Source organism: Trichosurus vulpecula, chromosome 4 (assembly GCF_011100635.1).
Source record: "Trichosurus vulpecula isolate mTriVul1 chromosome 4, mTriVul1.pri, whole genome shotgun sequence".
NCBI lineage: Eukaryota > Metazoa > Chordata > Mammalia > Diprotodontia > Phalangeridae > Trichosurus > Trichosurus vulpecula.
This window is the reverse complement of record NC_050576.1, coordinates 9,114,048-9,136,628: the sequence shown is the minus strand read 5'-3', so window position 1 is coordinate 9,136,628 and position 22,581 is coordinate 9,114,048. Positions and strand designations below refer to the sequence as shown.

The 22,581-nt window shown below is 42.6% G+C and overlaps 1 protein-coding gene across 9 annotated transcripts in view; it reads left to right on the top strand.

The window, feature by feature from the left end:
- The window catches only part of SRSF11 (serine and arginine rich splicing factor 11), a 38,670-nt gene extending 17,324 nt beyond the window's left edge, over nt 1-21,346 (top strand). For 4 of the 9 annotated variants that reach the window (XM_036753950.1, XM_036753951.1, XM_036753952.1 and 1 more), the window contains 11 exons: nt 1,724-1,857; nt 5,566-5,675; nt 9,278-9,370; nt 10,029-10,078; nt 11,243-11,370; nt 12,312-12,393; nt 14,469-14,600; nt 15,590-15,679; nt 19,523-19,618; nt 19,741-19,876; nt 19,994-21,346. In XM_036753950.1, coding sequence (XP_036609845.1) covers nt 1,724-1,857; nt 5,566-5,675; nt 9,278-9,370; nt 10,029-10,078; nt 11,243-11,370; nt 12,312-12,393; nt 14,469-14,600; nt 15,590-15,679; nt 19,523-19,618; nt 19,741-19,876; nt 19,994-20,191 — 1,249 coding nt within the window. In that variant the 3' untranslated portion in view covers nt 20,192-21,346. Of the gene's footprint in view, nt 1-1,723; nt 5,272-5,565; nt 5,676-9,277; nt 9,371-10,028; nt 10,079-11,242; nt 11,371-12,311; nt 12,394-14,468; nt 14,601-15,589; nt 15,680-19,522; nt 19,619-19,740; nt 19,877-19,993 lie in introns of those variants that run through there. The other 5 variants (XM_036753958.1, XM_036753956.1, XM_036753957.1 and 2 more) reach the window with 5 other exon arrangements.
- Nucleotides 21,347-22,581: the final 1,235 nt, after the last annotated feature.

Sequence of the window (22,581 nt, the reverse complement as noted above, 5' to 3'; positions counted from 1 at the left end):
CCTCCAAGGCTCAGAAGGATGATGTGACTTCCTCTCACTCCCATGGGTAATTCAAATCCAGGACTTCTGCCTCTAAATCCAGTGTTTCTACATCCACCTGCCTTCTGGCTACAGAGATTTATCTTTAAAAGGTACTCTTCAGAGTTCTGTGGACCTTTATTGAGAAGAGAGTCCTGTTCACTAAGAAGAGTATTCTAAGTGCATTGTAAGATGAAAACTGTTAGCAATCAGAATTTTAGGGGCTGTAGGTCACTCATTTCATTTAAACACAAATGTGAAAATAATTCAGAGGAATTATCCTACTGAGGAAGTAGAGAGCTAGCCTGAAAACCTGGGTTTAAGTCCTACCACTAATGCATATGTACAGCATAACTCTGGGCAAGTAACCTCTTCCTGCCCCCAGGCAACTACCCCCAACTTGTCTTCTGTGTCTGAAGGTACCAGTAGAGGCGCTTTTCCTTCCCTGCACCTGTGCAGTCTCAAGTCTAGTCCCTTCTCCTACCCACGTTCTTTGTTTACAACCTTTGAAGAGATTTACCAACCACTGATTGGTATCTTTCTCTGCTATATTCTGCTCTCCGCCAAAAAAAAAAGGATGAAAGCATACACACACACACACACACACACACACACACACACACCCAATCTATTGATTCAGCATTTTTATAAATTTCAATATTAAGACTCACGTTGCATTTAGATAGACTTAGAATCAAAAGATAACAGCCTCATAGCAACATTTATATAGTAGTTGATAACCTATTGAATTATTTGCAAGAATAGTATAAATTGAATAATTTGGGTATTTTGGTTTATGACTTATTATATAAAGAGAGAAAATACAGAATGTCTAATAGCTGAGGGATCTTGATTTTCCCATTGTAAGGTTTAGAAATTTTTTTTTAAAGCATATCATGGAAAGAGCCAGCACAGCTAGAGTGGGAGTTTAGAATAGGCTCTTTTTTTTTAATGTTGCATAGATAACAATGAGCCCCACAATCATGTTTGACATGGAGCACTCATCACCACCTGTCACCTTACGCAACTTGATAAAACCTCAGAGTTCTTGAGAGTATAAATTTGATCAAATGGAATCAGTTGAGGCTTTTGTGCTCTGTTGGCTTGAAAGTCAAAAGTAAAGCTGGTGAGTACCCTCTCTAAATTTGAAGGAGCTCACTGAGGAAAAGCAACTGCCCTTTCTGAAGTTTACCAAGATCAGATTGATAAGTAAAGCTTTTCACTTGTCCAACATCTCCACCTTCCCCAGAAACCTCTGTGACATTTGCTCTTTGAGTTTATGTTTGATTATAAATTTCTTTTGTCGTTATCATTGTGGTCAAGATTTTATACGGGAGAATATGGGGGGCGGGGGAGGTATGTGAAGCCTAGAGGGTTCAGGCCAAGGGAATGAATTCTCTCAGTTTTCTTGGAATGTTCATTTACTGCCTGGAACAAACCTATCCCAGCTATTTGGAGCATTGAAAATTGGGCATTTCATTTGACACTTGTTTATGCTATCTTATATTGGTTATTGATGCATATTAAACAACTAAAATGTCAATAAATACATAGTAGAGTTTGGAAGATTTAGACTTTCTTAGATGATGAGCACTATTTGGAAACTTTTGGCTTCCAGCCCCCAATGGCTATTTTTATTTTTTGTAATGATATAGTACTGTGGTGGCTAATCTCTTTTCTCCATTGTCCCTCTTTTTTCTCTTAGTGACTCGCCTTTGCCAGTATCCTCACGTGTCTGTTTTGTAAAGTTCCATGATCCAGACTCAGCAGTTGTGGCGCAGCATCTGACAAACACTGTATTCGTTGACAGAGCTTTGATAGTCGTTCCCTATGCAGAAGGTTTGTGCTTTGTTTCACTGCCTATGTGGCCATCCTCTCGATGACCGTCTACCTCAGTCTAGTTTTGTAGAGTGAGTAATAGTAGCATGTTAAAAACCTAAGCAATTAACATTTGGAGACCCTTGGTATACTGCGGTCCATAGTTTTTACTTTCGTTATGGCCAATTTTGAGTCACTCTTAATTCTGAAAATTAGAATCAGTTCCAATTTTTTTAGTTTAGCTCTTTTTTAACTAGTAAAAATAAAAAATAACTGTCCTTGACTTCAATTCCTAAAAGACATTTAGTAAGTGATTATCTTAATTGGTATTAGAGTTTTAACCCCCTTCCCCTACCCTTAAAAATCAGTAGTCTGATACGTACCTTTATCTAGATGCCTTTAAAAAATGCATGACTTGGAATTCCACTGTAATAACACATGAGAACAGTAGTCATTATCTCCTTTCACTGGTATTTCAAACTAAATTTACCAAATTGTAGATTCCAGTATACCAAGGGTTGAATGATTGTGGTTTGTGTGAAAAGCCAAAAATTCCTTTAGGTTAGGTGCCAGAAGGGCACTGGGCATTTTATTTTATTCCAAGTTTTCTTGTTCAGCCTTGCTATACTTTATAGAATTTCACTAAATAATAAACTCTTCTCTCTGTTATTTGTGTGTGTGATTTTTGTAGTGGAGAAGGCAAATGCAAAGCCCTTCCAGATGACTGAAAAACAGTGGGTCCTCTGCCGCTACAGGGGATTCTAGACAATAACTAAAGGCCAGCAAGCCCCGCTCAAGCCCCCCAGGTGTTTTCCTGGTGTCACCAAATGTTAACCACATTTTCTCTCTTTTTACATTTTAGGCTGTTAAAGTAATTGGACAGGACAAAAGTGGGGTGGGTGGATCTTAACAGTGGGACAAGACAGCACTTTTACAGCCACTTTATGAAACTTAAGGCAGACTTTAGTCCATATGTACATTTCTCTATAAATGTAGCAAATGGTTAAGAAAGATCATTGAAATATAGGGGAATTACTGGAATTTAGGTGAATATGTATAATCGCTGCATTTATCGGCCAGGCATTTTAAATTCTGCCATTTTTTTCTTTCATGAACTGGTCAGGGCAACTAGCTTCTTGAAACTATCTTTTCCAAAAGGAAAATACCTTGTATCTCTTGGTATCAACCTGAAAATTTGCACCATGCCTCGTCCAGAAAACCTGGAGATTGATTTTGTTTTTCGAAGAAATCCCTTTGATTTTCTGCTCCTGGTGAAGGCATGCTGTAATAGTATATCCATCTCAGTGCTAAAGAGTAAGAGCTTGGCTCTGAACAAGCTTCCCCAGGTAGTATGTGTTGGTTAAGCCATTTCCTTTTTGTCGTTGTCCCTGTTAGAGAAGAAACCTGGCACCCAAAGAAATCCAGAACGTGCGCCCGATTGATGGGTCTTGGTGCAGGTCTTTGGGGCAAATGCTCCTCAAATAATTTGTAAGGACATTTGAGTGAGGCTTTTCTAGAAAAAGGAATCTTTTGTTGGATAAGCCTTCTATCAGGTTTTTCCAGTGCTTAATAAAATAGAGCATATCATAAAATGGCAGCTTTTCATATACAGTTTAAAAAGAAACATTGTCACTTTTTTAGATGAGTTTTTGAAAGTGAATTTTTTTTAGTCTATTGGATTATGGATGTTTTTTCATTTCAAAAACCTATTCTTGGTGTATATCTCTTTCGATGTGCGGTATTAATGTTGCCTGGCACCAGGTATCTCACTGCACAAATACTCCTTCCCTCTCTCACACTTCCACTCCATTTTTAGCTCTTACCCTTTGGTGTTGGCTCTTGCTCAATGTGTTAGAATTGTGCACCCAGAGTCTATGGGAAGGCATAGCCTTAAATCGATAACGTTGTGATACAGTCAGATTTGGAAGGGACTCATAATATGAATGGATTTGGGGATTATTTAGGTTCCTTGGTTAATGTTTGTTTCTTTTGTCTGTTTCTTTTTCTTTCATTTCTACACATTCATGCAGTATTTCATGGTTCTATCAAAGCAGCAGTAAAAAAAAAACTTGACGCATGAAAATTAACTGGTGAGGGGCCTCATTGCTATTTTCAAATTGTAGTTTTATTTTTAAATAGTTTTTTTTTTAAATCAGAGGATCGGATGCATGATTTTTTTTAATGGATGCAGATCTTCTATTAGGTGTCTCACAAATAAGTTCAAGAGGATTTAGATTTCCGGAAATGTCGCAATTGCACTAATTTGAGATAGAGATGTTGATATTTTATATATCCTCTTTCTGAGACATAATTTTGCATGCAAAATTATCCCTTAATCTCTGTAGGTATGTTAATATATTTTATGCATTAATTAGTGCCCAATATCCAAATGATCTTCTCCCCCCCTCCATAACTCTTGGTATCTAAATTGATGACAGCTCTGACACAAACAAGATAACAGTGCTGTGTATTATACATTTGTTTATATTATCGGCACTCTCAGTATAGGTGGAAGGAACCATTACCTTTATTTAACAGTGGTTTTTCTTTTTTGTTGTTGTGTTTTACAGTTCTTTTCCCTGGTTCAGCCTGAACTATATACCAGGCCCTGCTGAAAATACCACCCAACAGTTTTCTTCTGCAGCTTATCCAGTTTCTCTTAAGTGCCCTGTACATATTGTATGTTTTATGATGAGATGCAGTTTCTTAATATGTATTACAGAAATACTACTGGTATTTGCAAATATGTAGTTAAATTGTATTATTGAACTCTCATTTTGGGGGCTTGGGCACATTAACAGATTAATCCATCTATCTGTATAGGGCTTTTGCTGTTGGATAGGATTAAAATTGTCTACATGAGTATGTGTCTTATTGTAGGACCCTTATTAATATTTATGCTGAATACATAGACTAGGCATTTAAAATGGACATACTTGTCTTTTGTGGCTTCAAGAGTTTGGGCCAAAGTTTGCTTTTTAACTGGCAATATGTAGCAGCATTTTTTGGTACAGTTAGCGTGGCACATATGGGAACATAAAGCATTTCACTACGCAGGTAAGGAATGTGCCAAAGTCTATACCCTTCACGCACCCAGTGAAGATTCAGAGATCTGCAGAGCCATTCAGATTCACTTTGAGTCAGCAAAAGCCCTACGCTTGATTCAACAGAAAATTTCCTTACATACCTTTCTTCTCTTTAATTTTTACAAAATTTGTATGGTAGGTGTAAAAAAGATCATAGTGAACTGTGCCATATTATTAACCCCTAAATCACCCTTTTTTGTCTTGTGTATCTTGATTTTTCTGTGTGCTTTATAGTGAAGCAGCCGACACGAGTCGTGTTCATAAAACAGCTTTTGAAAGTTGAGAGCACACCCTGGACAGCCGACTGTGCTTGCTTACCTTTGGTTCATGACTTAAAAATCGAGTACAGGTGATGACATCTTGGCAGTGTTAACAAAAAAGTAGTGTGTATTGTGCTATTTTTTTTTACTCTAGAAACTTAACCATTTGTAGAGAAAAAGGAAGTCAATTTTTCACACATTGAAGTTTCATTCTGACATAAAATTAGTGATAAATATTAATAGAATTCAAGCTTTATATTTTAGCCAACATAAGTACTTTCAACAAACTCAGGTGGTGTATCAGGGAGACATTTTCTGGGTGTTTTTGTGTGTTTTCTGTCTTGAAAAAGAATGTATTCTAATGCATGGCTATCTCTCTGCAGGAGTTATTCCTGATGAGACTAAGGCTCTGTCTCTGTTGGCACCAGCTAATGCAGTGGCAGGTCTTCTGCCTGGTGGTGGACTTCTGCCAACCCCCAACCCCCTTACCCAGGTATTGTTCCTCCTCAATTCTGAGAAAATGTGAATGTGTGAAGGACACTGGTGAAGGGTTTTTAAGACATGGCCTCATGGCAGCATGGGTAGTGAGAGTTAGGAGTGATTCATTCACTTCCAGTGCTTTCTACATGGTATGATTATTTTTGCAGCCTCTTCCACCCCTGAAATCAAGGTACTCACTGAAATTAGCTAGCACATATAACTTAGGCTGTGCTTATTGCTACAAAAGTGGCAGCCGCCAGGTCTCATGCTTGGGTGAATTAAAATTGATTATGGTAATAATTTGATTGAATTTCCAATAAGGAATTGCAATCCTGTGGCCTGTAACTCATAAGCCTGAGGACTCTGGGGTTCTTAACTATATGACATGATACAGTAATGTCAGTGCTGTGCTGCATAGACTTAAAAGAAATTCTGTATACCTGTTTTAGAAGTCATAATTTTCTTCTTCTCAAACCACTGTTTGATATAGCACTTATAAGTAGTTAGAGTTTTCCATTTACGGCTGGCATAATGGAATACGTTATACAACCCCAGAGAATCAGTGAATAAACTAAACTAAAGTTGAAAACTTGGGTGAAGTTAGCAGAATATAAAATCAGTCCAGGAAAAACACCAGCATTTCTGTGTCTAGAATTAACAAACAATAAGACTATATTCTGGATAATTACAGAAAACTGAAAGTATCTGAAAATTAACCTGCCAGGACATATGCATGGCTTCTATAACTACAACTCTGAAACACTTTATAGAAAGAAAAAAGGAGACTTTGATAACTGTGAAGTTTCATTGCTCATTGTGGGAGCATTCACAGAACTACCTGAATCTGCTTATTGATTTAGGGGTTTGGGACAGTTCTCTGAGAAGTTCTTTAGAACTAGACAAAATCCACTTGGACGATGAGTGGTCTAGAATCTCAAGGGAAATGGGAAAGCAGATAATTGAGAGAGTTGTGGCATTGCCATACTTTAAACTAGATTTTAAAACAGCAGGTGTTGAAATGGTTTGATCCTGGTTTTTAAAATGTACAGTGATGACAGAGTGGACAAGCAAGAAACAAACTGATGTTTGCTAAGCCCAAGAAATAAAGGAAGTCCTTGTGTGGGGGTTGAAGAATGGTGCAGATTGGTAGAAATTAGGAATTAGAAATTCAACAGCCTTAACTCTTATGGTATAAGAGGTTCATAATGGGGATGTGACATTAATTTACAAGGTCATGTGGAGAATTGAGGTACTTTTCACACAACTGTTTGTTGACTAGTCATAGAATTCTTAACAAAGGATAGAAAGATCAAACAGGTTCAAATAAGACCATTTTTACTACCTAAAACTAGAGTTTTTATAAATCTAAAATCAAAGACAGAATATTTCCATCAAATACCAGAATTAGAGTGGATCGCAAAGCCAGGAAGACTTGGTTGTTACCACTGACACAGACTGACCTGAACCAGTTACTTGAACTGTCTGCCTGCCCCAGGCAGCTCTCTCTAAGCTTTTTACATGTCAGAGAAAGTGCTGACCTAGAGAAGTTTCCTCGCCTGGAAGTTCTCTAAACCAGTGAAATTAGAGTTCCATTCCGTCTGCAAAGTATAAAGCTCATCAGCACAAACCACAGAACCATTTCCATTCTTTAAAGAAGAATTTAAACTATGAGCAACCCAATGAGAAAATTGTACAAATGAGGGAGAGCAGTGCTTACTAAAACAACGAAGGCTTTGCCATCACACCATTCGTTGTTTTAGAAGAGGGGAAAAAAAAGTGCAGGGGAAGTTGGAACCAAGAAGTGGTTTGATGTTTGTGCCTATTTCTGGTTGACCTAGTGAGCCCACAATAGACCCCAAGGAAGTCAGGAAAATAAAATGAACTCTGTAACTTTCATGGTCGCATTAAATTGAAGCAAAGTGAATTGCCACTGAATTGGGGACATGGATGAACAAATTGGTAAGAAAGGTAATGAGTGGAATGTTGTTGGGTAGAAGGAAATCACAAAAAGGAATTTGGGGGTGGGGGGAAGAGGGAACATCCCGGGGATTTATAGAGACTAATGTAGTGAAATAAACAGAATCTGCCACTCCAGATGAAGAGCGAGGATAGGACTTGGTGCGAGATTATATACACACACACAACATGACCAGTGGGAGAATTTGTTTTGTCCATTTATTCATATTTGTTACAAGGAGGAGTTGTTTCTTTTTTCAATTGAGGTGGGGGAGTTATAGAGGAAGGCAAATTGGGTTGATAGAAAAAATAAAATTGAATTTGAATTGATTAAAAAAAAAGAAAGGAAGAACCCAGAAGATAATTGTAACCATAACAATGTAAAGATTACTGAAAGGCGCTGGACCTCTGAGTATAGCTACGAAGCTAAAGAAGGACGCTGCTATGTAGGGTCGGTGGGGGACGATTAGAGGTGAGGTCATGGGACTTACTTGGCTGTTGATGAATGAAACTAAACTGATAGTGAAAATAAAAAGGTCATTGTAGTAGCACAGAAAGCTGTTTTTAAGTCCCAGAAAACATAATAAAATGCCTTGATTCTGAGAGGCAAGGGAAGTAATGACATAATACCGTATAGTTATTAATTATGTGTGATTTCAGTGGTGTAGGGAATTCAAGGTGAGAAAATGCTCTCTGCCAAGGCAGGTAGCCCTGCTCCAGAGTGACCTGCCGCCCTTGGCAAATGTTAACCCAATGGTTCCTTTGCAGAAGGCTATCGCTGGCCACGATAGTGGGGCTGTGCTCTCCCAATGTGTCGAAAGTTGTTATGTCTGTGTATGTATGTTCCGCAGCCTTATGTTTGTCAGAAGCGGACTTGAAGCCAGCTCTCTATGATACCATTTTGACTGTCTGATATTGTTAGCCAATTGATTTTCTTTTCTCAAGGGAGGGTGGAGTTGAATAAATGACAAGAGGCATCAAAACTTGTTTTATAATCTTTGGGTTATGCTGTAGCAAACCTCAGAAAATAACTGCTGTTGAAGTCTCCTTATAAAGAGAGTTGTGTTTACTTTGGTTGTGGGGAGAGAACACAGGACACACCAATCTTATACTGGTCCAAGCATTTTGACCTTTTGGTTGGTCCTAGGATTTGGGTTTTGTTTTGTTTTTCTTCAAAGGATGCTTGGTAGTTACAGTAAGTATTCTTGGTAGGACTCTGAGTTGAGAAAAAAGATCCAATTAAATCCGCAATAAAAATAACAAAACACTTGCTTTACAAAAACTGAAATTTTTGAGCTGGCTTGGGTCCTGAGACATCCACTCAGAAGAGCTGAGGTCAAGAGAATGTAAGAGGCTTGTGGAAAAATCAGCTTGAGTGTGAACCTCTTGGTAACTAGATAGAAACCACGTGCATTAGGTAAATGAAGGGACTTCTTGATTAGTGTTTATCCTCATTTTCTGCTGCATAATTTTAACATCGGATGCAGATATCCTCCAGTAATGGATTTGAGACCCGTGGTTTGGGGTAAACATTTGTACTCGATTGTTCACCTCGCTGTAACTGGCTAGCTGACACACTTGTGGTACCGGGAGTTGTCTGTTTGCACGTTTGCTTGTGTGTGTTGAAGTCTCTAGACACCTTCTTTTCCTCCTCCACAGATCGGTGCTGTTCCTCTGGCTGCTCTGGGGGCCCCTGCTCTGGACCCTGCCCTTGCTGCTCTCGGGCTTCCTGGAGCAAACTTGAACTCTCAGGTAGAGTTTCCTTCTTTACTTTTTCTTTGTCCTGATTTATCATCCTCCATTCGTGAAGGCTACATTTCTGTGCCTGTGGTGATTGTTGTTTAAAGAATCATAATCATGTCTTGTCCTCTTGGTGTAGGGATAATTATTTTCTTCATGTAAACTTGATATGAGGCCCGAGTGGCATTTGGGGATATCGGTGCCAGTTGTGTATCGATTTGGACACATAGCCTTTATGTCAGCAGCTTTAGCTAGTCACAGAAATCTGCATACACATTTACTGTTGTGAAGAGTGGCTTATGTATGTTATGCATATCAGTCAGTCTGGGTACATTCTTTCCTCTTTTCACATATTGCTCTCCAAGACTGTTTGGAATGGAGGGGATGCAGATAATTTGGTCTAGCAATTATTTTACAGGACCATTTCTGTCATGGAATTACTACTTCATGTAACATTAGCTAATGAACTTTGGAATTTTAAAATGTATAAAATTCTGTCTTTTGTTCTATCCTCACCACCCCTTAGAGGACAGCCATGACAGTGGGGGAGGTGCTGTGGTGGCCATTTGATATCCACTGACTCCCATGGGATTGTAAAGTAGGGATAAATGTACAGATGTTGATCAGATAGTACATTTTCTTTGTTAAATGTCCTTTTGTCTTTCTATAGTCTCTTGCAGCAGATCAACTACTGAAGCTAATGAGTACAGTGGATCCTAAGTAAGTTTTCTTTCATACAAATGAGTAATATGAATGTTTAGGGATAATTTATGTAGCAAGTTAATTGGCTGATACATTTATTTTTACCTGAACTTGGAACATTTCCAAAGAGATTTCCTAATTTTACCTGTATGAATTCTCACATGTCAACTATCTGTGTGTCTTATGGTTGCATAAGTTTCGCCCAGTCACCTGGTAATCAAATTATCCCTCAAATAGACAAAATAGAGTTATTTAATCATCCCTGTTGACCCTCAAAGTACTTCAGGGTCAGGGATAGTCCTTTAGTTTGGTGGCTTGGCCTTCAAGAATGCAGATAAGGTTGAGCTTATGCTGGGGCAGTTGGGTTGGCATTTACTTTGACTTCTGGAAATATCTGAGTACAAATTCTTGCAGTGTGAAATGTCACATAAGGTTTCATGACATAATAGTTAAGTAGAAGAGTAGCTGAGACTTTTGGATCTCTGAATCATATGCATCAATTTATGTAATTGTACTGTGGCCCATTTGTGAAATGGGTGCTAAGAGCTTATTTCCAAAGGTTTTTTAAGCCTCAGAAACATCTGTTTTACTATCTAATGCCATTAAATGTGTATTAACTGAGGGGCAGTGTGACCTTAGGAAGAGCACTGGCTAGCCTTGGAGTCAGGATCCAGAAAGTTGAGATTCGAATCTAGTTTTCAAAACATATTAACTGACACATCTGTATTAATAAGGGAATTTTATTAAGTGCCTGTTATGTGCCAGGCACTGTGCTAAATAGAGCTCTGGGCTTACAAGTGCACACACCGACACACACAAGAGCAATGTCCCTGCCCTCGAGGAACTTACAGTCTAATGGGGAAGCCAGCACACAAAAGGAAGCTTGAAGGGAAGGGGGTGTCATGATGGACAGGGGAGTCAGAGAAGTCCCAAGGGAGTGCAGCCTTAAAGAGGCGTCTGGGATTCCTGGGTGAGGCAAGGCCTGCCCCGCCACTCTCCTGCTTTGCTGAGTGTGAAGGAAGAGGCCGTCCCCCAGTCCTGTGGGATGTCCACAGAGGCGTTGCTGTTGCCTCGCGCGCTTCAGCTCTGCTCTTGATCAGACTGCGCACCACTGTCTAAGAGAACGGCTCTGAACTTGTGGATGATCGTCCCGGACTGACTGACCTCTTGGCTTGATTTCAGGTTGAACCACGTAGCCGCAGGCCTTGTTTCTCCAAGTCTGAAGTCAGATACCTCCAGTAAAGAGATAGAGGAGGCCATGAAAAGAGTGAGAGAAGCGCAGTCACTGATCTCCGCTGCGATCGAGCCAGGTAAATCCTGATTCAATCCAAGAAAAGGAGGCGCTCCTCACGCTTCTCCATCTCTGGCGCACAACCACGAACTGAGAAGATCAGTAAAAATTGTTGACATATAAGCAAAGCCTGGAAAGGAAAACACTTGGCAGAGCCCATAGATAGAAACTCCTTGGGGTAGCAGAGCCACATTTCACACAGAGAGCTGGGACAGTAAAAAAAAAATTTGGAAGGATCCTTAGAGTTTTTTTGTGGGTTCCTCTCATTTTAATGATAAAACAGACCCCTAGAAGGGATGTGTCTCTGGAATCCCAGTCTAGGCCTTCCAGCTCCAACATCAGGGTTCTCACGTGAGTATGAGCTCCTTGAAAATATGTTTTAAGGTCTCATACATATTAGGTGCCTCATAGCTATTTCTTGGATTGAATTAAAATTCGACCACCATAGATGCTAAAGAGAGGGAGCCCATGGAAGCCTTTTGGGATTAGAAATGAGAAGGAGATGGAGATGGGGAGGCTTCTTTGAGCATGAAAAGTCTTTCTCAACCCCTATGAGGGATCCCTTCCTATAGGAAAGGATGTAAAAGAAAGATGGTCTTAGTTTTCAGGTGGTGAGCATTGTAAAAGAGGAGAAGACCTCAAAATTAGTGAGTTTGATGGGTAGTAGAATTTGTCCCTTGAACAAGCCAGTCTCATAAAGTGAGCTTGGTGCTTATTACCAGAATTCTCTTTTATGAAGAGAAATAGATTCTGCTTAAGAAAACTGAATTCTAAGAGTTACTTCATGAACATGAGAACTGTCTGAGGGAAATTCTAAGCGCCAGTGAGAGGGGAGATGGAGAAGTTAGAGTAAGAAAATTGCGATTTTAGCCGTGTCTCCAAAGAGCTCCTAAGATAGGTCGTGATGCTGTCCAACATACTTGTAAACCCAGGAATTTGTTTTTTCCCCTTTATTTCCAGATAAGAAAGAAGAAAAACGGAGGCATTCAAGATCCAGGTCACGTTCCAGGAGGAGGAGGACTCCTTCGTCCTCCAGGCATAGGTTAGAGTACTATTTCCCATTCATAACTGAGTTGTCAGTGTTCTTTCATGGGTCATGCCGCTTTCTGGGCCTTGCTGCGCATTTGTAGTTTTTGAACAGAAAAGTAACGGAGACCAGGGACTGATTATACAGTCTGTAGATGATAGTCTGTTTCTTAAGAGCAGGAAAGCAATATTAAATCTAGTCCCCTCATCTCTTGAAGTGCCATAAGCATCTTAAACATAGTATATTTGAAACAAAACTCATTTACCTCTAGTCCTTCCCTTTTTGTTGGCAAAGACACTGGTATTATTGAGGTTTGCAGCTTGGGTGTCACCCTTCCCCCCATCACTGTTGTCGCACATACCATTTCATTGACAAATGTTTGCAATATTTTTGTACTGTCTCCTTTCTGCTTAAAAAGCTATTGTTTGAGTTGAAGCCTTTAATCACATTCATTGTTCAGTCGTGCTGGACTCTTAGTGACCGTGTGGACCACACTCCCCATGGAGTTTTCTTGGTAAAGGTACTAGAGTGGTTTGCCATTTCCTTATCCGGTGGATTAAGGCAAACAGAGGTTAAGTGACTTAACCAGAGTCACATAGCCAGTAAGTGACTTAAGGCCAGATTTGAACTCAGATTTCCTGATTCCAGGCCTAGTGATCTATCCATTGAACCAGATAGCTGCCCCTTCCTTATCAGCTTCATCTGTGTGCTACTTTGTAGGAGCCTCTTGTGTGGTCTCCCTCCCCACTCCATTCTATCCTCTACCATCAAAGTGATTTTCCTAAAGCACCAGTCTAATTGTAAACCCTACACCACACCCTTCTTCCTATTACCTCCAGATTAAAATTTAGACTTTTCTTTGGCATTTAAAATTCTCCCCAGTCTTGCCTTTGCTTTTCTACTCTTGTTACAATTGACTCTTCACCATGCACTTTATCTTCCTACCAGGATATGTGACAATTGATCTTTTGTTTTCATTTGTACCATTTGTCACTGTGCTGTTCTTCTCTCCTCCCCACCTGGCCCCCCAAACAGCCAGCCCTGGAGTGCATTGCCCCTTCACCTCCTTTTTGGAATCCCTGGTTTCCTTCTAGACTTAGGTCAGGCACCTTGTAAGTGGACAATGAACAGTTAATGACCACTCTGCTTTCAGATAGTTCCCCACACTCTCTTTGTATAGGAATCAACAATCCATAGGATTCCCTTCATTTACCATTTTAGTGACCTGATCATTAAACAAAGGTTGGTTTGCTACGACCTTTTATTGATAAAGTGTTGTTATCTGTATAATTACCTGCTTCCTCAGATATTTGCAAACTATTTCTTTAGTAATAGATCCTAGAATTTTGCCATGCTAAATCTGATAATGACTTTCTTTCAAACATGAAAGAGTCCACCAATATAAACATTAAGTGGGAATATCGTGGTTAAAATAACGGTTGAGTTAAAAAACCAAGGCCAGTCTGAGCCCACTTTGTACCACAGTCAAAATAGCTCGTAGGCTCTTTTACTAAGCAGCACCAGTCATGAACTAGAACATTGAGCTCTGTTCTGCCCACCACATTTTGGGAGGGACACGGACAAGCTAGGGCTTCCATGTGAGGACTGGAGACCATGCCCTCCATACATAGACCAGATGAAGGGACAGGCTGCCTGCGGGCCAAGCTCTGGGGTGCAGAGAAATGTATAGTTCAGGGGATGTTACAAGGGAAAAGTTGTCTTGACAGTGCCTCAGATATATCCTCGAACAGAAGATACTGCTTCCCGAGGGGGGTTTTGTAAAGAATGTTCCTGTTGTATTATGGGTGGAACCAGAATGCCCCCTGACCCTTTCTGTAAAGATGACTCTGATGTCTGTGTTCAGTGTCTAGCCAGGTATGGAGCTGAATCCTTAGCTGAGGTGATTGGAGTGTCCTCATTTTAGGAAGGTAGACTTTTCTGGCCTAACAGCTCTCATTTTATCTATTACTAAGTACTTTATAAAATTTATATTTTTTCATTTTTATGTTGGCACTTTAATGATTACTCATTTTAAACCCCGAGTGTAATTTCTTGGACCCATAGTAACCTTGTAGCTTATTTCCTATTAGACGATCAAGGAGCAGGTCCAGAAGGAGGTCACATTCTAAGTCAAGAAGTAGGCGACGATCCAAAAGTCCGCGGCGGAGAAGATCTCATTCTAGAGAGCGGGGCCGAAGATCCAGGAGCACATCCAAAACCAGGTATGGCGCACACACCTGGAGCTCTCAGTGTCTGAGCTCTTCCCTGATAATAGAAGAGAGGGCTGCTAGCAAATGCACCTGCCCCATGACTGCACAGACTAGTGGGGATGAGGCCAGACTGGAAGCCTCCTGGGTAAAGGCACCTGGGGTTCTCTTAATGAGAGGAAGGCCGTTTTCTTTATCTCTCTGTCACCCCCTCAGCACTCTTTGTACACTCTCCACTCTTCCAGCCATTCCATCTTTCTGAGCTTAACAGGGCATGTTGAGGAGTGAGCCAGCCCTCCCCTTTGGTAGCATAAAAGAATGGAGGCAGGCACAAGGATTCGTCTGGTTCTTCCTGATCCACTCAATTCTCCTTAGGAACAATGTTGTCTGAGCCGTCCTCAGGCTTTCTGAAAGGCACCAGGCATGGTTGTGGTTGTTCATTGGTGGGAGATCCGATTTATAATTGGAATTATATAATTATTATATAATTATAATTAATTGGAATGGAAATTGATAAGGAGCTGTCAGAGAGCTGACTTGGAAGCCTTAGCATGCTCTGCACCTCATGGCTGCTTCATAAAGGTTGGACTGAAGAATCACAGCTAGGGGTTTGGTCCTGAGTGGTGAAGTTAGACAAGAGGGTGACAGCTGCTGGCTTCCCTGATGTAGCACGTTTGACATGTGCAGAGTTGGAAGCATTATTCTCCAGGTGTATGCATACCCAGCGTACAGTGTTTGCTCTAAATGTTCTGCTTACAAAAGTTTTTAGATCATCCTTGGGTGGGGGGAGGGAATTTTGCTGTGGAAATAAACACTTCCACCATTTTGATGGAATGCAATGAGAAAACATTTTTAAGAAACCTCCCCCAAGTTGTTGTTGCCTGCTTATATCCCCCTTAAAGACAACGTTAGGGATTTTTTGTTTCTCTTTGACCTGCATTAAGAGGCATGTGCACATGAGATTGATGGAAATTCTTTTAATTAGTCTTTTATTCACATTTTAGAGACAAAAAGAAAGAAGAAAAAGAAAAGAAGCGTTCTAAAACGCCACCCAAAAGCTACAGCACAGCGCGGCGGTCACGGAGCACTAGCCGGTGAGTTGAACAGTGTTGACAACCTCTCCCATGTAATGTGATGGCTTCAGCATTTATGGCTGAACTAGTATCGTGTAAGGAACAGCATATGGGAATCGGACTAGTTTTTGCGAGTGTCCTGGCCTTGCCCTCCTCTCATTTGTCCCGTGAAGTGACCATGTCTCCATCCTTGACCTCTGCGGCAGTGGGCCTGAAGGACTGCCCTTTGCTCCTGGGCTTCCCTCCCTCTGCCTGGGCCTCTACGTGTCGAGCTGCTCATCCTTTCCATCTCTGTGGCTGGGTGCGTCCTCGACCCAAGGATCAAGCAGTCTGTTCTTTTGACCTCATTGGGCCTTAGTTTTTTTTATCTGTAAAATGGTGGCATCACAAATCCCGTGTGTCTAAGATAGAACTCTGCCTCTTGATCTGGAATCTGCCCCTCTGCTTGACATGATGCTGTTTGTTTCAAGGGCGTCCTTCTAGTTCCTCAGCTCTCCCTAGGGCCTGTCTCGCCCCTCCACTCCCTGTCCATTTTGGTTCCTCACAATGTCCTTGGCACGTGCGAATCCCTGGGCCAGGCTCCTGCCGCCACCAAGGGATGTGCTTCAGATTCTGTTCTGACGCTTGTCCCTCTGCTCCCAGTAGGCCTCTCTGGTTGTCGCTGCATCCTGGCAAACTGCCACTTGGAGCCCGTGAGCCACTGCCTCCGGGAGCCCCCTCAGAAATGGCTGGGTGTGGGCTGGGGCTCTGTATGCCTTCGTGGTTGGAAGCCCTTTTACCTCTCAGCACCTGCCAGGAGCCTGCCTCAGTGATGGCTTCCCTTGCCATGCCTCCATAGACATTTTGTTACAATACAGGATTGAGGGGTGGGACGGAGGTCGCCAGCCCTGTGTTCGTGGGCTTCCTTGGCTGTTCTGTGAACGAGCCAGCAAGCTTTTGCAAACTTGGCAGTAATTGGGGCACATCCACATGTGGCCAGAACATTCGAGGCCCCGACCCAATGTTTCCCTGTTTTTCTGTGTCACCTGGATAACTCATTGAATCTCTCTGAGCCTCAGTTTCTTGATCTGTAAAATGTGATACCTGTAGTATCTTAATTTGGGGGAAAATCAAATGAAAATGTATGTGCTTTTCGAACCTTAAGGCATTGTATGTGGTGGGGTGTTTGGGAGGGGGTTGAACCTTTTTGTTGCTGTAAGGTCACTTGATCTTGCGTAGAGCATCAGTATATTAGCCCTGCAGATGATGAACTGTTAGACTGGAGTAACTGGTCACTTCGGGCAGGAGTCCCAGCAGATAAACGTTGGGGGTCCCTTCTTGGGCGCTCGTGCATGCTAACAGCAGCAACAAGGATGGACGTTTGAAGTTGCCTTGAAAGCGGGTGGGTGGTAGCTCTGAGCAGAGACTGCTCGATGATGAGGCATTGGCTCGGGAGCACCAGACAGCTGGGGAGCAGGGAAGTGAGGCCTTGGGCCTCCAAGTGAATGATGAGGAAAGTGCTTCTCTTGGCTACAGTCATGAGTCAGAGTGGTTCCCTACAAGCTGAGAAGTGTCATTAAAAATTAAAGGATGGACCTAGGACTGCAGTACCTGGGCACAGGCCAGCCAGTTATGTGCTTAATGGCAGGCAAGAGCAGAAACCTGCGTAGCTTGTGCTTGGTTCCATTTTGCAAGCTGCTGCCTTGGTAACCAGACATTTGGACAGTGACAAAAAAGCCTGATCACAGTCTGGGGGCTGCCTCAATTTCGTGACAGTGCTCAGGGGTTGGGTGCTAATTTAACTGAGGAAATGGTGTCAGTCCTGCCTCTTTGGTGCCAGGGGATGTGTCTGTGAAAAGGTGGCTCAGGAGTTTCTCAGTAATGGACACCAACCTACCCCTGAATTGGGAATCTTTTGCCTTCAAGTCCCCCTGCCAGGTAATGGAGGATAAATTTATTCTGTCACAACCTATCCCACTTTTTGATGATTTTTGTTGAGGATACACTTTCAAGGATTGGATTCTAAGAGGTCCGTGGTCTTGAAGGCAAGAGTTGAATCGCATCCTTTGGAGGCCAGCAGAACAGGTATTTTATCCCGGGGTAATAGTGAGCCACTGTCACAGTCATTCCTGGTTTTAGGAAGATCACTAGCAGCTTTGCAGACAGGGGTTAAAAGGTGAACGACTGTAAGAAGAGGAGATGAGTTTGAAGACTTGCAAGAAGTCCAGGAACAGAAAGAAGAGAAGATGCCTGAATTGGCACAGGGACTGTGCATATGGAGGGGAGTTGTGGAGGAAAAGACGAGTTCCATGTTGGATGTGTTGGTGTAAGATGCTTAAAGGCTGCCCACTTAGTCATGTCTGGCAGATGATATGGACGAGAGCTCCCCACAGAGCTGAGGCCTCATACGTAGAAGTGAACTGCAGGAGAATGGGTGAGGAGGACCCCAGAAGCCACCCACGCTTGGACTGGCCCACGGATGACGACGCACCAAAACTCAGCAAAGGGGAAGAAGAAAGCCTTCAGTCAGGAAGACCAGGAGAGAGGAGCACGCAGTTGGTCCTCTGGTGCCCAAACAGCCTCGCTGTCACCCTCTTCCACGTGCTCGCCTTTGGCCGATCCTCCAGTCTCACCAGCGTTGCCTTGCCCTCAGCGCTCTCCTGATAACTCACTGTCTTCTCCAGATGCACTTGGCCGGGCCGTCCCTTGGCGCACCGTCCCTGTGTGACACTCCATGATGCCATTGTTAACGCAGACACTGAAACCCCCATCCCTAGCTGAGGAAATGGAATGTTTTATTTCCCATTACTTAATGGGCATCACCTGAAAACTAAATAAGTACTGATGACGTTACACGTTGGAGAAAAAGATTCACTTGAGAAGTGATTTGTTCAGATATGGGCAAAATGGAATGGTTATTGAAGTTAACCAAAGGACCCTAGAAGTAGGGCATGAAGGTCATCAGGTCCAACATCCTTGCTTCACAGATGACAAAACCAAGCCCCAGAGAGGCTGTGGCGTGGCCCAGATCACAACACTTGGGGTCAAAACCGGGTTTCTCTGGTTCTCCTTTACCCCACAGTTTGCTGAATGGGTGTCTTAATCCAGAAGGAGAGAAGTAGCAGCGAGACACAGTCTGGTTCAGTCCTCTTGGGGCCCTAGAAGAGAAGCCACCAGAACCTGCCTGTGCCACAGCCTCTCGAGGGGATCCCGAGGCGGGCAGAGCTTCCCCGGCACCACGGAGCAGTGGGCACAAAGGGGAGAGGCGGTCCCGCCGGGCCAGCTGCTTCACATAGTGACCCCTGAAAACTTTGACACCCCTTTTCAGTTAGGCCCAGTTTATGACTTCAGGGGGCCTGTGCTGGAGTGCAGGTGACCTGAGTTCAAAACTGGCCTCACATTCTGGCAGTTAATAGCATTTTGATCTAGGGCAGGTGCCATGGCCTCTGTTGACCTCGGTCTCCTCGTCTGTAAATTGAGGATAATGGGAGCACCTGCCTCCCATGGTGGTTATGAGGATGAGAGAGAGAAGCCCTGCCTGGTGCACAGTAGGGCTGCAGGACTGTGAGGAGAGGAGGGCTTCTCCTACCCATTCCTTCCTTGTGGTTTTCTTTAGATAGGGAGGGTTATTTTGTCCTCAGTAGCAGTGTTGATGCTCTGCTTCTGAATCTTTTCAGAAGGAAGGATGATGAAGGCAGTGTCATCTTGATGCTGAGAGCTCACGCTTCTCTTGCACCTACTGTGGGCCAGGCACAAGAAGACTTGGATTCCAGTTATTTCAGTTCAGACCTTAAGACACTTTAGGAAACAAAGGAGAAATGGGAGACTCCTGTGGTGAGTGTGCCCGGTGCTTCTTAATGGCCGCCTGCCCTTTTGTCCCTGCAGGGAGAGGAGGCGCAGAAGGAGCCGGAGTGGAACAAGGTCGCCCAAAAAGCCCCGCTCTCCGAAGAGAAAACTGTCCCGGTCCCCCTCGCCCAGAAGGTGAGTGCCTGGGGTGGGGGGGTGGGGGCAGGGAGGAGTCTGCCTGGGGGGGAGGGTCACCCCAAGCAGGCATCAGCTGCTTAGTTGACCTCTCACCGTCCCCTTACTGCCTGTCATCCTAGACACAAAAAAGAGAAGAAAAAAGATAAGGACAAAGAGAGGCGAGATGAGCGAGAGCGGTCGACCAGCAAGAAGAAGAAAAGCAAAGATAAAGAAAAAGAACGGGAAAGAAAATCAGAGAGCGATAAAGATGTCAAAGTATGTCTAGGGCGTGGGTTACCTGGGCAGGGGAGTGGGGGGGCGCAGGGTGCATGCACATGGTGGGGCAGGCCTCCCTTGGAGAGAGTTTGACTTTCCTTGTACTCCCTGGCAAAGCAGGTGACAAGAGATTATGATGAAGAAGAGCAAGGCTACGACAGTGAGAAAGAGAAAAAGGAAGAGAAGAAAGCCCCCGAAGTGGGTTCCCCCAAGGCCAAGGAGTCGTCTGTGGAGAAGGGCAGCGGGGATTCCCTGAGAGAGTCCAAGGTGAACGGGGACGACCACCACGAGGAGGACATGGACATGAGTGATTGAGGGGCCGCGCCCAGCGCCCGGCCAGCTGTGGACATGCCTCAGTGTCATTCCTCGTGTGGTTTCAGTCTGCCCTGTTTGTTACCCCAAACCTAGATGTATCTAGCTCTGAGCTATAAATGGTTGTCAAGCTCCTGATCCTCGTTATTCATGGCCGGGCCGCCCTGGGTCCCCCCTCCACGCAGCCCTACTGTGCTGGGGCTGCCGGCGAGCACAAGAGTGACCAGCTGCATGCATCTCCAGCAGGCATGGATTGTGGATGTTGTATGATCTCTCCTCCTTTATTAAATAAGCTCACGTAGACAATTTCTAGAGTTTGATTCCTTACAGTACTAGAGCCGTATAGGGAATGCACTGATTGCATGTTATTGTGGCAGGAATATCCTCAATGTTTCTTCAAGTCTACATCCTAGAATGGAGTGTGCTTAGGACCTTCAGTGGGTCAACATGACAAGATTAACATTCATCGGTAACATCGAGAATCTCCTAGGAGCCTCATGGCTGATTTTTTTTCTGTGTGTTTGGTTTGGCTTTCAAAGGTTGCAAAGATGCACTAGACTTTTTTTTTTTTAAATAATTAGGCTTTTTTTTTTTAGGCTTCTCCCTTTCCTCCCCCCCCCCCCAAAAAAAAAAGAAAACCTCTGGTAGCAAATAGCGTATTTTGAAATGGAGTTCTGCATTTCTCCATAACACCTACATTGGGAGTTAAGATTTCTTGTAATATTAATTTATCAGTGCCCAGCTTTGAGACTCAGCTTGTACCGATTTCCATTCATACCGTTGTACAGTTTTTGTTTTGTTTTTCTTTTGGTTCTTCAGTTTTGAACTCAATGTTGGAGGGGAAAGGTAGTGCATTTTTAATTGACATTTGTATGCTTTTAAAACAATTCTCCTTGATAATGTCCTTTTTCTTTGATCTCAAGTTGTATAAACTGATAAATTTGTGTTAACTGTCCCTGCAGTAGTAATCTCACACAGTGACTCCAGGTTATATGCATAGTTAGGCGAGCTGTTTTCTTAGTTACCCGAGTTCCAGAGCTTTTACTTTTGTGCAGGTGAAAACAGAAGTAGGCGACATACGGTCTGTGCCATGTTGATGTACAGTTTCTGAAATTGTTTTACAAGACTTTGATAATAAAACCCTGAAACTTACGCTCATGTTCCTGTAAAACTGTACTTGTATTTATTTACACTTTTGAATGTATGAAATTTACCTCATTCATTGAAGGAATTTGATTTTTCCCTGCATGTATTTAAGCAAGGTACCAGATGACCGTGTTCGTCTCTGTTGAGATTCAGAGGGCATCATAAAACTCAAATTCTTTTACGGGAGAATTTTCCTCCATTTTTGAGTCATTTTTTTCCTAGTGGGAGGTGGGAGGGTGTTGAAAGAATGGTGAGCTTTAATGGACTAGTGTTTCTCCATTAAGGAACAACCCCATCTGTGTCTGGTACATTTTATATTTTCAGTGAAATCTAAACACTTGCCTTTTCTGGAATGGTATTTAATGACCAGTGTCAAGGGTATGATCTAGTGTCCAGTTCTTCAGTGGCATGTTGAGTGGTTCCATGCCTACTGTTTGTCCAGGTGGGTGGCAGGGAAATAAGAGAAAAGACTTGGTGCTTTTAGATTTTTAGCCAAGTCAGAATCTAAAACTGTTTTTAACTGCCTTTTTATCACAGGCATTTTACAGTTTGCCATATATGAAAGCAGCATCATTTTTAGAGTTTATAGAATGTAACTTTTTTAAAAAAAGGAATTTTGCCTATACAGTATATATTAAGTTAGTGAATGGTAAATGAAGAGTCCTGAGTAATCACTGCTTTTGAAAATAGATAAAATTGTTAAATGTGTGACATTTACTTGGCTTTTTAAGGTGAAGATTTCAGTCTTATTAAATACTTATTCCATGTGGAAACAAGGTTCCATCCAGAAACATTGTTATGGCCTCCAATGAAAGGAAGAGAAACGGAGGGATCAGCTTAAAAATGTGCCCAGTGTGAGAAAGGGATCCATCGACTGGCTGATGGTCTGCACACGGGTGGGGCCCCAGGGGAACTCTCCCTCACTGGCTGCTGGCCAATTGTAAACACAGATTTGGATCCCCAGGGGAAATCAAGTTAAACTGCCTCCACACTGAGTTTCGTTTTGTATTTGGTAGTAAAAAGAAAAATGATTTAAATAATAAACTGGTTTTATTAGAAAAATGTTGGTGTTATTTATTGGCTTAAATTTATTGGGGAGAGCATGAGAGCAGTTTGTCACATTCCAGAATTCACTTCTGTGGGAACCTGGACACACTATTAAACCTCGAAGTGGCTGGAGTGATGGAGTCTGGACTCAGGAAGACCTGGATTCAAATCCAGCCTCAGATACTTAGTAGCTAGGTGAC